Here is a 14,316-nt window from a genome sequence, read left to right on the forward strand (position 1 = left end):
TGTCGATACTACCGGGGAAATTTTTTCGACAGACAAGCAATAGCAGTATGCCGAGGTCTATATAATGGGTGTTTATCATAGGGGCAGCCTCCTATTCCTTTGACCCCCACCCAAGATAAGCTCGCCCAAGCATTGCGGCGTACGGGATGCAACACTGTTTCCCCGCATCCCAACTGCGCGCAGGCCCGATAATCAAAATGACCTATTGAGGCAAAAAGGCGGAGTAAGATAGCACTAGCACCACTACACTCGCTTGTGATGGTCTGCTGACTTCGGTATGACCAGTCACATAGCCAGTTGAATGAACACAAGAGTCAGGACAGCATCCACCTGCTACTGTAGGATTAATCCCGATTACGTATGGCCTTTCAGACTCTATTGGCTCGCGGGCGTTCCAGTTGCACTCGATTATCGTTATTTACCGCTCCACGCCTTCAATCATTCCTTCGTCCTTTCCCCGCTCATCGACGCGGCCCAGTTCGCAAAATACTCAAGCGACGATGACATTGATTACTTTTCACAATGGGCTTCCCCGGCCTGAGGCATCAGAATCAACCATGCGTGGTCTGATTGAGCGAATCACGGAAGACCTAAGAGATATCGAAGTGTTTCTCCCCATAAAAATATCGACTAGAAGAGGTGAAAGAATGCGCGAGTTCCTTACGGTGGAGCTTAAATCATTGAAGCAATACGAACGGTATTTTCAGCGTTTGAACCAGGAGAGCCAAGTGGACTACCTGCTCATCAAAAATTACATGGAGGGCGAACTCCGACAGTTGGACCTCGATAGCAAACAAGACGAGAAGGCATCTTCGCTGATTCCATTCGCGACTATATTGGTTGATCTTTGTGAGGCCAGGGCCCTAGTTCTACCAATGAATTCCCAGGATGCTGCCCAGAAGTTGTTTGAGGTCCAGGTTGAAATTGCCAAAATCATTGGAAAGGTTGAAAATGAATACACCATGCAGCGGATTGAAAAAACTGTGGCATTCCGCGCGTCGCGCACCATCGATGCCCTGCGTGACCATTTGAAGGAATGGTATCTATTTTACAAAGGATACGATCCATCCTTTGATTGGTGGGTGTCAAATCCGTACAGTATCGTGGAAAGAAGTCTGAAAAGTATTTCCGCAATTATTCGCGATCGCCTTGTCGGAATTAAGGCAAAAGATGATGGCGCAATTGTTGGCCAGCCCATTGGGCGAGAGGGACTTCTTGCTGATCTTCAAGCGGAGATGATTCCTTACACCCCCGAGGAAATCATCTTGATTGGCGAGAAAGAATTTGACTGGTGTATTGTGGAATTGAAGAAAGCCTCGAGCTGTATGGGGCTAAACAGCGACTGGAGACAGGCCCTTGAAAAGGTCAAGAATGACTATGTCGAGGCCGGGAAACAAACACAATTAGTCAAAGAGCTTTTCCATGAGGCTGTTGCCTTTGTTGAAAAATATGATCTTGTCACAGTTCCATGTGTGGCCAAAAATGCCTGGAAAATGTTCATGATGTCGCCAGAGCGACAGAGAATAAATCCATTCTTCCTCGGTGGAGATTCAATCATCGTATCATACCCGACTGATACAATGGACCACGAGGCGAAAATGATGAGCATGCGAGGTAACAACATTCACTTCGCGCGTGCGACAGTCTTCCATGAAATGATACCGGGGCATCACTTGCAGATGCATGTCAATGCCAGATCTAAGCCTTATCGACGCATTTTTGACAGCCCATTCTCAGTGGAAGGCTGGGCCCTTTACTGGGAATTTCTGCTCTGGGACGACGAAAGGTTCGAGAAATCGCCCGAAAATCGAATTGGAATGCTTTTTTGGCGGCTTCATCGATGCGCCCGCATTATATTCTCGATTAAATTCCACCTTGGTCAGATGGCGCCTCAAGAGTGCATAGATTTGCTTGTGAATGCGGTTGGGCATGAACGCGCAACGGCCGAAGGAGAAGTCAGGCGATCTCTGAGTGGTGAATATTCACCACTCTATCAGATTGGCTACATGGTGGGCGCAATACAGATTCACGCTATGCGAAAAGAGGTCGTGGGCCAAGGTATAATGAGTGAAAAAGTATTCCATGACACGTTCTTGAATGAGAATCGGATGCCAAACGAGATCATGAGGGCATTGATGCTGGGCAAAGAATTAAATCCTAATTACAAGCCGAACTGGAGATTTTATCCTGATGTGAAATAAATGCCGCGCTCTGCTTTTTGACCTCAGTTGATCTGACAACTTTTTTGGACTCGATGAAATTCATTGGAGCCTTGTATATGAGACTTTTCCTCTTCCGACGGACTAAAAGACAAATAGATCGGGCAGCAGCACGGGTAAACTTGACAGGGTGACCCCATCGAGGTAAGGACTTGGTGGTTTGGTGTTGTTTAAATCTTTCCAAGGTTTTGTAAACCGGAGTTCGACTGTCGCCAAAATCGGAAGCAATTTTGGAGGCAGATATGTCTGATTCTTAAGCATCTATAATAGCCGAGCGAGCTTCAGATGATAGCTCTGCCCCCTTTTTACGATCTTGCGTAGTTTTTTGGGCGATACTCGCCATGGTCGTTGGGTGGTGAGTGAAACAACAAAGCGCGGTTATGACGCGAAAATAACGCTAGTTGTGTTTCTCTATCACAGTGGACCTTATAAAATAGCTAGAGTCTGAATGGGAAACTTTTACTGCATTTAGTTTCACTGCATATGCAAAGGCGAGAGACCGGACCATAATGAAAACTGATAAATAATAAAAAATTCATGACTTATTAGAGTGAAGATAGGTGTCACTATTAACATGCTTTCTCCGAGGTTTATTTTTGGTTGCCCTCAAAAAGGATATCGAGAAAGGTTTCTTTGGGGAATTGGGGTTTGATAAGAGCCGCCGACGAGGAACAAAAGTCTATTCAATAAACGAGAAGTCTAAGGTAATTTCTTAGAAGACCACACCCTTGACCTGTTGGACTGCCTTGAGGTCAATGTTGCGAATCATCATAGTCCAAGGAACAGCGAGGACCATGATAGCGGTACCAGCAGCAAGCATTCGAGTCTGCGCATAGCCGTAGGAGTTCTGGATAGCAGTTCTGACGGGCGATCCAGGTACGTAAGACATCTGGGTCTCGATATCTTCATAAATTAGGTCAAAGTTGTCCATGACCTCTGCCGGAAGATTCCGTCTGAGAGCCTTTTTAAAGGTGGCCTGCCAGATAACACCACAGATGGTGGAGCCGGCAGCATCGCCAACAGTTCCGACGACATTCAAGAGAGCAAGGACGGTGGCAATGTTTTCGTGTTCAACGGCTGCGAGGATAGCCAGCTGCTCGACGATAATAAACACAGCTCCACCAATGGAGATGAAGACCTGGCACATTACAAGATATCCAACCGATTGATTGGGGCGACGGAAGTAGATCATCAAGCCCTGGGCGAAGATATAGAGAGGAACAGCAATGTAAAGCAGCCACTTAAAGCGACCAGTCTTGCGGATCATAAAACCAACTCCAAGAAGCAAGACGCCTGAGACAACATCGAATGTGTTCGCGACATAGCCCGACTGTGAGATCGTAAGATCATTGACCACCTGAAGGAAGGACGTGAAGTATCCATTCCAGCAGTAGTAGCACAGCTGATAGGTTGCATCTAGCAAGCAAGCACCAATAACAGTACGGTCCGAAAGCAACTTCCAGCTGAGCATCGGACGAGGTGCGATATAATTCTCGTATAGAACGAAAACAAAGAGCATGACAAAGCCGACGACAATCATGGCAATGATGTAGTCAGTACCCCAGCTATTAGGAGCCTCAGCTGCGATTGAGAATGGAAGAAGGAACACAACGAGGCCGCCAGAAAAGAGGAAGACACCAATGATATCGAGCTCATTGGCATAATGCCAGATGTTCTGTAGAAGAGTCCGATTGCTTGGCTCCCTCTCAAGCAAGCCAGACTTCTTGGCCTTGTGAAGATTCCATTTCAGAATGGCGAAGAGGGGGAACGCGACGATGGGAAAGATGATGGCGAAGGTTCCAAAGGCCCAGCGCCAATTAATGAGCTCGAGGTAATCCTCGGCCACCTTTGGGCCAGCGAAGGCGGTGATGATGTACGGGGAAGAGGTGAAGGCGAAGGCCAATGCTCGATTCTTCAATTTCGATGCATCTGCAGTTACGACATCGATGGTATAAGTCATACCACTGAAGCCGATATTGTAGAAACACTAAAAAGCATAATCTTATTAGTCACAGAGAAATTGTGTTCAGACCGGGCTGCTTACATAGGCGGCACAGAAAGTCGGGAGGTTATGGCAAGCAGCCATCATGATCAGTCCCAGAGTTCCGAAAATAACCATGGCTAAGAAGCCCTCGGCACGACCAAATGTATCCATGGCCCGGGCCACGGGAATGAAGGTTGCAGCTGCCATACAATCACCAACAACGTAAATGGTGTTCAGCAACGAATGCGAGGAGAAGTCGCTAGTAACATAGGGGACCACGGTCCAAAAGACCGACGATTGGAAGGCATTAACGAAGTATAGGAACCAAATACTGCCAGAGAAAATTAAGTTAGTTTTAGATCGCAAGATAGGGCTGACGATCGGCAGAATAGGGCCGAAACGAACTTGATGAAAACGGCGATCAGCGTGCCCTTGGTCCAGGTCAACGTTGTGGCCTCGATGTTCTTGACACCCCGCTGCACATCTTCACTCGGGCGCTCAGGATTGTGCTCCGAGCCCTTTTCATGATGAATATCATTGACTGGGACCGCGCCAGCAACGACGGAGTCAGTCTTCGTCTCCTCTGCCGTACTGGTCACAGCGGGAACAGACTCTTCAACCGATTGGCGCCGAAAAGCGCGGAATCTGTTGATTACCGTCATTGCTTATTGAACAACCTTAGGTTGATTGAAGCAAAATGGTCAAGGAACTGGAACTCAAACGAGTACGAAATCACGCGGGGGGGAAAGTTTATCTTTATGGCAATCACTAATTTTATCGGCTAGAGTTCACTGATTGATACCTTTTCCTCGCGTGTTGATTTTGTGGTACACTAACTCGATACATACTTGCCAAGGGCCTCAGAGTCCTTGGCTGGCCTTGGCTGGCCTTGGCATCGCCTGAACCTGGAACTTCCACCGATATTAATTCGCTGGTGACCGGACGCCATTCGCGGATAGCAATAATTGGCACTAAGTTAAGCAGCAGCACAGTCACTCTTTGCATTCACCTCCCAATACAAGCAAATCGGCAGTCACAGTCACAGACACATACGTACAGGGTAGAAGCATGTGCACTTCATGGAGGTGAGGGGAGATGACAATACGAGCGCGCGCACAGAAGAAGCTAGCCCTTATAATTGCAAAAGGCGTAGCAACAAGGCGATTGGACATACGGGCTCCATCTAATCAGATGATCGAGCAAAGGAACGGACGCGGCGCGGGCGGAACCGGCGCTTCAGTTCCAAATTCTCGAAACTCAAGTTCCACCTTTACTGCAATCGAGTAGAAACAACCGAAGCGAAGGGTGGCTACTTGGAGGCGTCGTGGAAATGTCCCGAGACGGTGGGGGCCACGCAGAAGCCACGTACAGCCAAGATCTTGGCGGAAAGAATGCCTGAGGATGAGTGAGCGAGAAAAATGAACTTGGTGCTTCGCACCCAAAAAGGTTTAGAAGAAAAGTTATCAGATTCTTTTTTTCCGGTCCGTGCGATGGTCTGACGAGACAAGTGGAGTCTAGATAGATTCGGAAACACCCGACTTCGCCGGGGTATTAATTACATACAGCTAGTGGTAAATAACGAGCATCTAGTATAACTTACAATACTTACATTACTTACAATACTTACAGTATGATGGACTCGGAGTCGTTTGGGCTTCGCAGTTTTCTCGGGGCTTGGCTTTGCGGAGTTTAGTACTCTTTTGGGGGAAGATAGTCGAGTACACATGGGCAGTATAATTTAGGCACCCTGAGATCGAGAGAATTGAGGAATAAAACTCCACAAGTCGGAATACTTGCATAATTCCTCCAAGATCTTCATTCCTTTTTACCATGAATGCAGCCCTGGAAGACGAATAATGGGGCCGAGTTATTAGCTGACGCACTACAGGATCGAATGCAACCCCAGGGGCTAAAATAGTTATTAATTTGGGTGGCCGTTTTGAAGGTCACTTAGACTAGTACTTGGCGAACTTACATCTGATAAGCTGAAATTAAATACGAAATACAAAGCTTTGAACCCATGGATCATTACCGCCACCAGTAAATTATCACGAGCCGAGACCATCTGATTAGATTGAGTTGAAATTTTTTCCCCCTCTTCAAGTTCTGCCCAGGCGACACCATTATCGCCTTACAGCTTGGAATTGGCCCACCTCACAGGTCGCTTCTCCACAAACGCCTGGATTCCTTCGGAGAAGTTTTCTCCACGCATTAGGCGAGGGTACCATTGATCCGCCAGGGTGGATACGGCCTCCTCCGCACTGCCATATTCCCAGCTCATCCGAACCCCTTCACGGCCGACAATTAGCGCGTCCGGACTGTTCTTGCACATTTCCAAGGCAATCTTCACTGCGGCGTCGGCAACATCTGCTGCGGCATCCACCACTTGGCTAATGAGGCCCCATTTTTCGAGAGTTTTCGCATCCACCGTCCTACCAGTCAACACGAGGTCCATGGTACGTTGGAGTCCAATCGTACGTGTTAGTCGTGGAAGACATCCGGCCACAGGAACAATACCGCGCTTCACTTCCGGCAAGGCGAATGTGGCGGATGAAGACGCGATCACAAGGTCACAGTTGGCGATCATCTCAAAGCCTCCTCCCATGCAGATTCCATTGACGGCGGCGATAATCGGCTTCTTACCACTTCGTCTGGGCAAACCAGCGAGTCCAGGTGCATCCATACTGTTGATTTCACCTGTCTGATTCATTCGATTCCATTCTGCGTGGGTGGATCCCAATCAGCTGATGCCAGAGACATTGTTATCATCATGGGAAACTGGTTATAATAATTACCTTGTAAGTCAGCCCCAGTGCAGAAGGCTCTGCCGTTGCCAGTGATAATTCCAACCCATAAAGTTTCGTCTTGGTCAAATAATTCCCAAACCCCCTGGATCTCGCGACTCGTGGTTTTGTCGATTGAGTTGAGCTTTTGCGGTCTGTTGAGGGTAACTTGGAGGATGCGCTCGTCCGGAAACGAGAGAGTGAAGTTTTGGTAGCTGAGGGTCCTGCTTCGTAGAGACATGGTGGCTGTTGCGCGTGAGATAATCTATCAAGGCAGCCTTTAGTATAGATCTGGTGAATAGGGAGTATTATACTCGTACTCACATCTGAATGTGGTGGGTCTGTGATCGATCAGTAAAGTGCAGAAGGTGCCACCAAAGAAACTCGGGCAACTTTAACGACGGAAGGAAGCGACCATCGGGGTGCCATTTTGGGGATTTTGTTCCTGCCGAGGCTCAAAGTTCACTATGTATGGCTGGTATGGCTGGTATGGCTGGTATGACTAGTAGTATGACTCGGACTCGGACACGACATTCGCTTAAAATTCAAAATCCGAAACTAAAAGTACCAGAAGGCTGCCATGCTAAGACAGAGCTTCGACCTAATTGGATCATCTCGGCATAGTTAACCCTTTTGGTAAATCCCCTGGAGGGGGCTAAGGTTGTCTATTATTACTCCGTCAGATTACCGAAGGGTCCTTCGACATAAATGGGATTCAAAAGCCACAAAATCCTGCAGAATTTCTTGTTCAAGCTTATACCTTGAGTTACACCACAATGGCGTCAATTTCTTCACATCAATATCCACTGGTGAAGCTACCACATCCTTTTCTGACCGCATATCGGATCAATGCTGTCTCAAATACAAATACAGCCAAGCTCAATTTGGCATTCGACAACCAACCTGCGAATGGACGTCCTTTACCTCAGCCTCTGCACCTCGACTCTTTGACTTGGAGCGAGCTTTCTCTCATTCCCGAAACCCAACGACCACCTGTCAATGATAATACTGCGTGGGGTCGGGCACGTCGGAGTCCCGAGACTAAATTTGAATGGTCTGGAGATAGCGCGCCTTCCCTGGGCCAGATTTGGAACGTGATTCATGCGATCAACCTGTCACACCCGACAAACGAATATTTCCGGCTGCATCTTCAAGGTTCCGGCAACGATGTTATTCGAAGCGAGCTACTATCCACAGGCCTAGCGATTGTTCACCCAAAGCCTTTTCAGCCCTGGTCTAAAGGATCTGAGGAATTTGACGAATTGTTGGTGCTCCGAAGTTCCTTCTGGCAGGGCGCCGCTTCTCCCCTGGGCCCTCGTCCGATATGGGCCCTAGGAGATGGCACAGATGGCCCTGTGCGAGAGACGTTGGCAAACTACCCCATTATGCCAGAGAACTACCAGATGACATCGAAGTTCCCTGCCGAACCCGTATATACCCGACATCCGACACGCCGCCCCAAACCGCATCCCGGGTCCATTGCCTACAGCCGCTATATTCCTGAGATAGATGAACACTTTTCTCTCGAAGTGGTGGATTGGCAGAACCATGAGCATTTAAAGACCTTCAATAAATGGCAAAATGATCCACGTGTTGCGCAGGGATGGAACGAGACTGGCACCTTGGATGAGCACCGCGAATATCTCCGCAAGTTACACTTCGATCCTCATGTGCTCTGTTTGTTCGGCCGTTTCAACGATACACGCTTCTCCTACTATGAGCTTTACTGGTCTAAGGTTAGTACTACTTCGCTGTTCTATAACACTATTCATTGTGGCAAGTTGCTGAGGGCGAATCTTTTGTTTAGGAGGACCACTATGGTGCGCACTATAATGCTGGTGACTACGATCGCGGTCGCCACTCTCTCGTGGGAGACTCCTCATTCCGCGGCGCGAAACGGGTCAATGCGTGGTACTCCAGCTGCATTCATTACTGCTTTTTGGACGATCCTCGAACCGCGAACGTGGTGGGAGAACCCAAAGCTGCGGGTCCGATTATTCTCTCCTACGAGAACGCCCAGGGTTTAACGATTGGAAAATACGTTGATTTGGGTCATAAGCGATCGGTTCATTCTATTGCAAGCAGGGAAAAGTGGTTCCAGCTGTGCCCACTTTGGTGGGACGGCCGTGAGCGACCGCTCGAATCGGCCGATCGTGCTGCATGGAATGCTAAGCTGTAATCCTAGACTTAATAAATTGCTAGATATTTGATCAAGAAAAAATGTACCTCAAAATTGCGATGACATAGCCAGCATCCTTATTTTCCTAAAATGAATATTTTCTTTGCCCATTAAGCCAAATAATGTTGCCTTGAAGCGCATGTGTTGCTCGACGACAAATCCCCACCGGAACAGGCCCGATTGGGTCAAGCTGGAAAGATTCGCGTGTCAGAAGGATAAGTCAAGTCAACTTGCCGGGAACCGACCCAGCAAAGTCCACTGCTGCAGTCCTGGAGACTAGAATTGGGGGGAGTGGAGACTAATAATGTGCTCATTTTGTCGCGTGCTGTGGATGGAGTCAAATATGGAGTCGAAGTCCGAGATTGATAGTGTATATTACAAGTACAAGTAAAGATACAAATTACAGGACAAAAGTTACCGCTAGTGCACCGTTTCGTATATCGCGCGTATTGAGAAATCGCCATCTCCACCCCACTTCACCAAGTGTTCCAACACCCGTAGGGCGCGGTGTTGCGCTAATTGAGCTCGTGTCGTCGTGCTCCTCTTGTGGATTTGATCTGCTAGGACTCAGTACAAGCCGGTTCGATGTGGACCGATGTCGGCTGAGCCCTAAGCCCATTTGGGTTATCGTCAGGGCCCCTGGGGATTTTTCTTGAAGAGAGATGTGAACTTCCTTTAACATGCTCGAGCTTCCTACGAGCTTCTATCGATCCTCAGCTGTTTTCAGTCTTCCTACAGCGTCATAGAATTCAAATATATCGTCCCTCATCGCTGGAGTGGATAGCCTAACTCGTGACGACGTGACGGCTGCTCTCCTGGCAGCATAATCTTATCAATCAGCGGCTTCCTTATTCGTGTTGCAGGCCAACGCGCCAAAATCAGATCGCGATGGGAATCCTCTCAAAGATGGCGGGTTACCCCCGCATGATCCTTGCTGGAGGTCCTTCAAAGATCGAGCTGGGAATGCTGTTCGTCGGCTTTGTTGCTGCTTGCGCATCTGGTGTCCCATTCCCTTTGATTGGCATTCTCTTCGGTCAATTACTCGATGACTTCAATGAGGCTACCTGTAACGCCTCCGCTGGGACTGCGACTGCCGCATCTAATTCCTCAGAGCAAGGCGATATCAACTCCAAAATTTTGATCATCTTCTACCTGGCCATCGCGCAATTCTTCACAATCTACATTCACCTTTCCTGCTGGACCACCTACGGCGCACGTTTAGCGCAGAGACTTCGTGAAAGATACCTACAGAACTTGCTGCGACAAGAACCATCATTTTTCGACAATCTTCCTCCTGGTGAGGTCGCCTCGCGATTGAACACGGACATCCAGACAATTCGCTCAGGATCATCCGAAAAAGTCGGAATCTGTATTTCAAGTTTCTCCTTCTTCGTTACGGCCTACATCGTCGCCTTTATCAAACAATCTGTGCTGGCGGCTATGCTCATCTCGCTGATTCCCGCCTACTTCTTGATGTCATTTATCGGAAGTTACTACATCGAGAAGTACTCTGCCCGCGTATCGGATTATGCTGCGTCTGCCGCCTCGATTGCCTCCGAGGCACTTTCAAATATTGTCGTCGTCCATGCCTTTGGTGCAAATACTCGCTTGGAAGAGAAGTTTTCCAAAGCTCTCAAGGAGAGTGAGCGCGAAGGAATGAAGAAGGCTACCGCTATTGGTGTCCAAGCTGGATTCCTGTACTTCATTGCTTACTCGGCAAACGGCCTAGCTTTCTGGCAGGGAAGTAGGAAGGTTGCGGAGTCAGTAGATGATTCCAATGTCGGCTCTACCGTTGGTTCGGTGTTCACCGTCATCTTCATTCTAGTTGAAGGTAAGCTCTTATTCCTTATGGGGCTGTGTGTGATTCCACTAACAGAACTCCAGCTACTTTACTCCTAAGCCAAGTCGCACCATTCCTCCACCTTTTCACTGCCGCAGTTGCCTCATACGAGAAGCTTCGTGGAGATATGGAACGTGAACCTCAGATCGATGGTACTACCGACGCGGGTATTCGTCTTACTGAGGCACAAGGAGGATTTGAATTCAACAATGTCTCATTCTCCTACCCATCTCGACCCGAAATCACTGTTCTCGATAAAATCAGCCTAAGCATCCCAGCAAACAAACACACAGCCCTTGTTGGCCTCTCGGGAAGTGGCAAGTCGACTATTGCTGGTCTTGTCACACGATTGTACGATCCAAACCAAGGAGAGATTCTGTTCGATGGACATAATCTGCGGGATATCAATACGCGTGATCTGAGAAGTTTCCTTAGCCTGGTGCAGCAGGAGCCATCACTCCTAGATCGCTCGCTTCTGGAAAACATCGCTCATGGTTTGATGAGTTCCAGTAACCCCGAGCACAAGGAGCTGAAGGCTGCACTTGTAGCATCTGATCTTGAGGGCCTTGCCAGTGAAGTCAGAGATGGCATGGATTTGATGACCGCTGCCGAAATTCGTGGAGCCGAGGTTGTCAAAATCGTGAAACTTGTTCAAGAAGCTGCTGTTCTCGCAGACGCAGACGGTTTTATTTCCGCTCTCGACTATGGCTATGCTACTAGTGTTGGTTCCAGTGGTCGTTTGATCAGCGGTGGTCAAAAGCAACGTGTATCTCTCGCAAGAGCTCTGATCAGAGACCCCACGGTGCTCATCCTTGACGAAGCTACCGCCTCCCTCGACTCCCGAACTGAGCGTCGCATCCAAGACGCTATCAACAGAATTTCCAGCGGCAGAACTATGATCACAATTGCTCATCGTCTATCAACAATCACCAACGCCGACAACATTATTGTCATGCACAAGGGACATATTGTGGAACAAGGCACTCATTCAGAGTTGATGGCTATGAATGGAACCTATGCCAACCTCATCTATATGCAGGGACTTGGTGGTAGCTCCGGAAAGACCGACACCAGTGTTAGCATTGACAGTGTGAGCAAGTCCGACCAGAGTTCTTTCACAGACACAGAAATTGAGAAGAGCGGTTCCAATGATATCGCACCCGACGAGAAACGCAAGGCCTCTGCAACTGAAATCCAGGTTTCCGCTGCTCCAGAAGAAGAGGAAGAGCCGGAGGCCCCCAAGAAATCAATTTGGGCTATTCTGCGCGGATATGGTCCAGCTCTAAAGTCGCACTTGTTGATCTTTTTCGTGGCTTTGATCGGATCTGTCATTGTTGGCGGAGCGTTCTCCGGCGAGGCTGTCATTTTCGGCAATACAGTCGGAAGCTTGAATCCTTGCAAAAGCGCGGATAGTATCCGGTCAAGTGGTAACTTCTTTGGACTTATGTTCTTCGTTCTTGCTATTATTGAGTTCTTCTCAAACCTTGTCAGCTGGGCAGGGTTTGGATGGGTCTCAGAAAAGATGGTTTATACCGTCCGCGTTCTGTCTTTCCGCTCACTCTTCGAGCAAGATCTGCAATGGCACCAGTCCAAGGGCCGAACACCGGCTCTGCTTCTCTCTTATATCACCCGAGATGGAAATGCTTTGGCTGGCTTGAGTGGTTCGGTCATTGGAACCTTGATTTCGATCACAGTCAATCTTATTGCTGCAATTATCCTGACGCACATCATCGCCTGGAAGATTGCACTGGTTTGTCTGGCGCTAGTGCCTCTTCTCTTGGGAGCAGGCCTCATGGAGCTCCACGTTCTGGGTAAATTCGAAGAAAAACACGAAACCGCATACACAAAGTCAGTCGATATTGGCGTGGAAGCTATTACTTCTATCAAAACAATCGCTTCGCTCTCTCTTGAAAAGGATATCCTCAAGAGCTACCGAAAGTCTTTGAAGGGTCCCCGGAAGGAGACCCTAAGAGTCACCCTCCATGCCAGTCTCTGGCAAGCAACAACATATTTCTTAGGAAATTGCGTTAATGCTTTGGCGTACTGGTGGGGTGCTAAGCAAATTATTGCGGGCACTTACACTCAAACTCAATTTTTAATTGTTGTTTTCTCTCTCCTTGTCAGTGCTCTTCTCTGGAGTCAAATGTTCGCCCTCGCACCTGAACTTACAAATGCTCGGAATGCGATGGCTCGCATCCTTGGCCTAATTGAACTTGGATCTGAAAAAATGAGTGGAAAGGTGCCAAGTCACGATGAGACTGATCGCTTGAATAATAACGACCCCGAAGCAACTGCAGAGCCGAAGCCTATTATTTCCGATGGTCAAGCTTCGGGTGTTCAGTTCCACGATGTTCACTTTGCGTACCCAGCTCGTCCAGATATGAAGGTTCTCAACGGATTGAACATTGACATCCGACCGGGCAAATTTGCTGCTCTGGTTGGACCTAGTGGTGCCGGAAAATCGACAATCATTTCGCTCGTTGAGCGTCTCTATACACCAGAAGCCGGATCCATTCTTGTGGATGGCTTTGATGTGACCAAGGGACATAGCGTCTCTTTCCGTGACACTATCTCGCTCGTGCCTCAAGAGAGCGTGCTCTTTGAAGGAACCATTGAGTTCAATATCAGCCTTGGTGCCGCACCTGGACGTGATGTTACCTTGGCCGAAATTGAAGAGGCCTGCAGGCTTGCAAACATTCATGAGACTATCATCGGTTTGCCAGATGGGTATCAGACTATGTGTGGACCTAATGGAAGTCAATTCTCGGGAGGTCAGAAGCAACGCTTGTCGATTGCTCGTGCTCTTGTTCGCAGGCCAAAGCTATTGATTCTTGATGAGTCAACCAGTGCTTTGGATGCAGAGTCTGAGAAGCTTTTGCAAGATGGCCTTGAGAAGGCCGCGAGAGGCATCACTGTCATTGCCATCGCCCATCGTTTGCGTACGATCAGAAAGGCAGATGTCATTTTCCTGATCGAAGCCGGTCAATGCGTTGATCATGGATCGCATGAACAGTTGCTCGAGAGATCGGAGAGTTATCGGGCTAATGTTATGCATCAAACAGTGGCCACGGAATGAAAAGCTGTTTTATATTTTGAGCATTAGATTTGAATTTTTAATTTGCTAGAGACAATAATATTTTCTTCATTTTCTTCCACTGCTTTTTACAACATATAATTAGTACTAGTAAATTTTAGAATGAAAGGAGATCGAATTGGTTTCCACCTGGGCAAGGTTCACGGGAATAACCTTGGGATATCTATGCCATTGACTCCGAGTCGGGCTAGTATGAAGGAAGGTAATTGGACTAATT

General features: G+C 48.2%; 5 protein-coding genes across 5 annotated transcripts; 3 read left to right on the forward strand and 2 right to left on the reverse strand.

The window, feature by feature from the left end:
- Positions 1-557: 557 nt before the first annotated feature.
- Positions 558-2,201, forward strand: N7481_012008 (uncharacterized protein; the record flags this gene model as incomplete). Its single annotated transcript, XM_057271227.1, has 1 exon — positions 558-2,201. The coding sequence occupies one exon, from the start codon at positions 558-560 to the stop codon at positions 2,199-2,201; it is 1,644 nt and encodes a 547-aa protein (XP_057115415.1).
- Positions 2,202-2,931: 730 nt separating this feature from the next.
- Positions 2,932-4,865, reverse strand: N7481_012009 (uncharacterized protein; the record flags this gene model as incomplete). Its single annotated transcript, XM_057271228.1, has 3 exons — positions 2,932-4,206; positions 4,264-4,534; positions 4,609-4,865. 3 exons carry the CDS (start codon positions 4,863-4,865, stop codon positions 2,932-2,934), a joined length of 1,803 nt encoding a protein of 600 aa, XP_057115416.1.
- Positions 4,866-6,334: 1,469 nt separating this feature from the next.
- On the reverse strand, positions 6,335-7,227 carry sidH (enoyl-CoA hydratase/isomerase family protein; the record flags this gene model as incomplete). Its single annotated transcript, XM_057271229.1, has 2 exons — positions 6,335-6,924; positions 6,999-7,227. 2 exons carry the CDS (start codon positions 7,225-7,227, stop codon positions 6,335-6,337), a joined length of 819 nt encoding a protein of 272 aa, XP_057115417.1.
- A 535-nt stretch (positions 7,228-7,762) lies between these two features.
- N7481_012011 (GNAT family N-acetyltransferase) lies at positions 7,763-9,165 on the forward strand (the record flags this gene model as incomplete). Its single annotated transcript, XM_057271230.1, has 2 exons — positions 7,763-8,722; positions 8,794-9,165. The coding sequence occupies 2 exons, from the start codon at positions 7,763-7,765 to the stop codon at positions 9,163-9,165; spliced, it is 1,332 nt and encodes a 443-aa protein (XP_057115418.1).
- An 888-nt stretch (positions 9,166-10,053) lies between these two features.
- N7481_012012 (ABC transporter ATP-binding protein) lies at positions 10,054-14,081 on the forward strand (the record flags this gene model as incomplete). Its single annotated transcript, XM_057271231.1, has 2 exons — positions 10,054-10,996; positions 11,050-14,081. The coding sequence occupies 2 exons, from the start codon at positions 10,054-10,056 to the stop codon at positions 14,079-14,081; spliced, it is 3,975 nt and encodes a 1,324-aa protein (XP_057115419.1).
- Positions 14,082-14,316: the final 235 nt, after the last annotated feature.

This window comes from Penicillium waksmanii (assembly GCF_028829765.1).
Source record: "Penicillium waksmanii strain IBT 27052 chromosome Unknown utg000010l:1.0-3698451.0:1.0-3701458.0, whole genome shotgun sequence".
Taxonomy (NCBI): domain Eukaryota; kingdom Fungi; phylum Ascomycota; class Eurotiomycetes; order Eurotiales; family Aspergillaceae; genus Penicillium; species Penicillium waksmanii.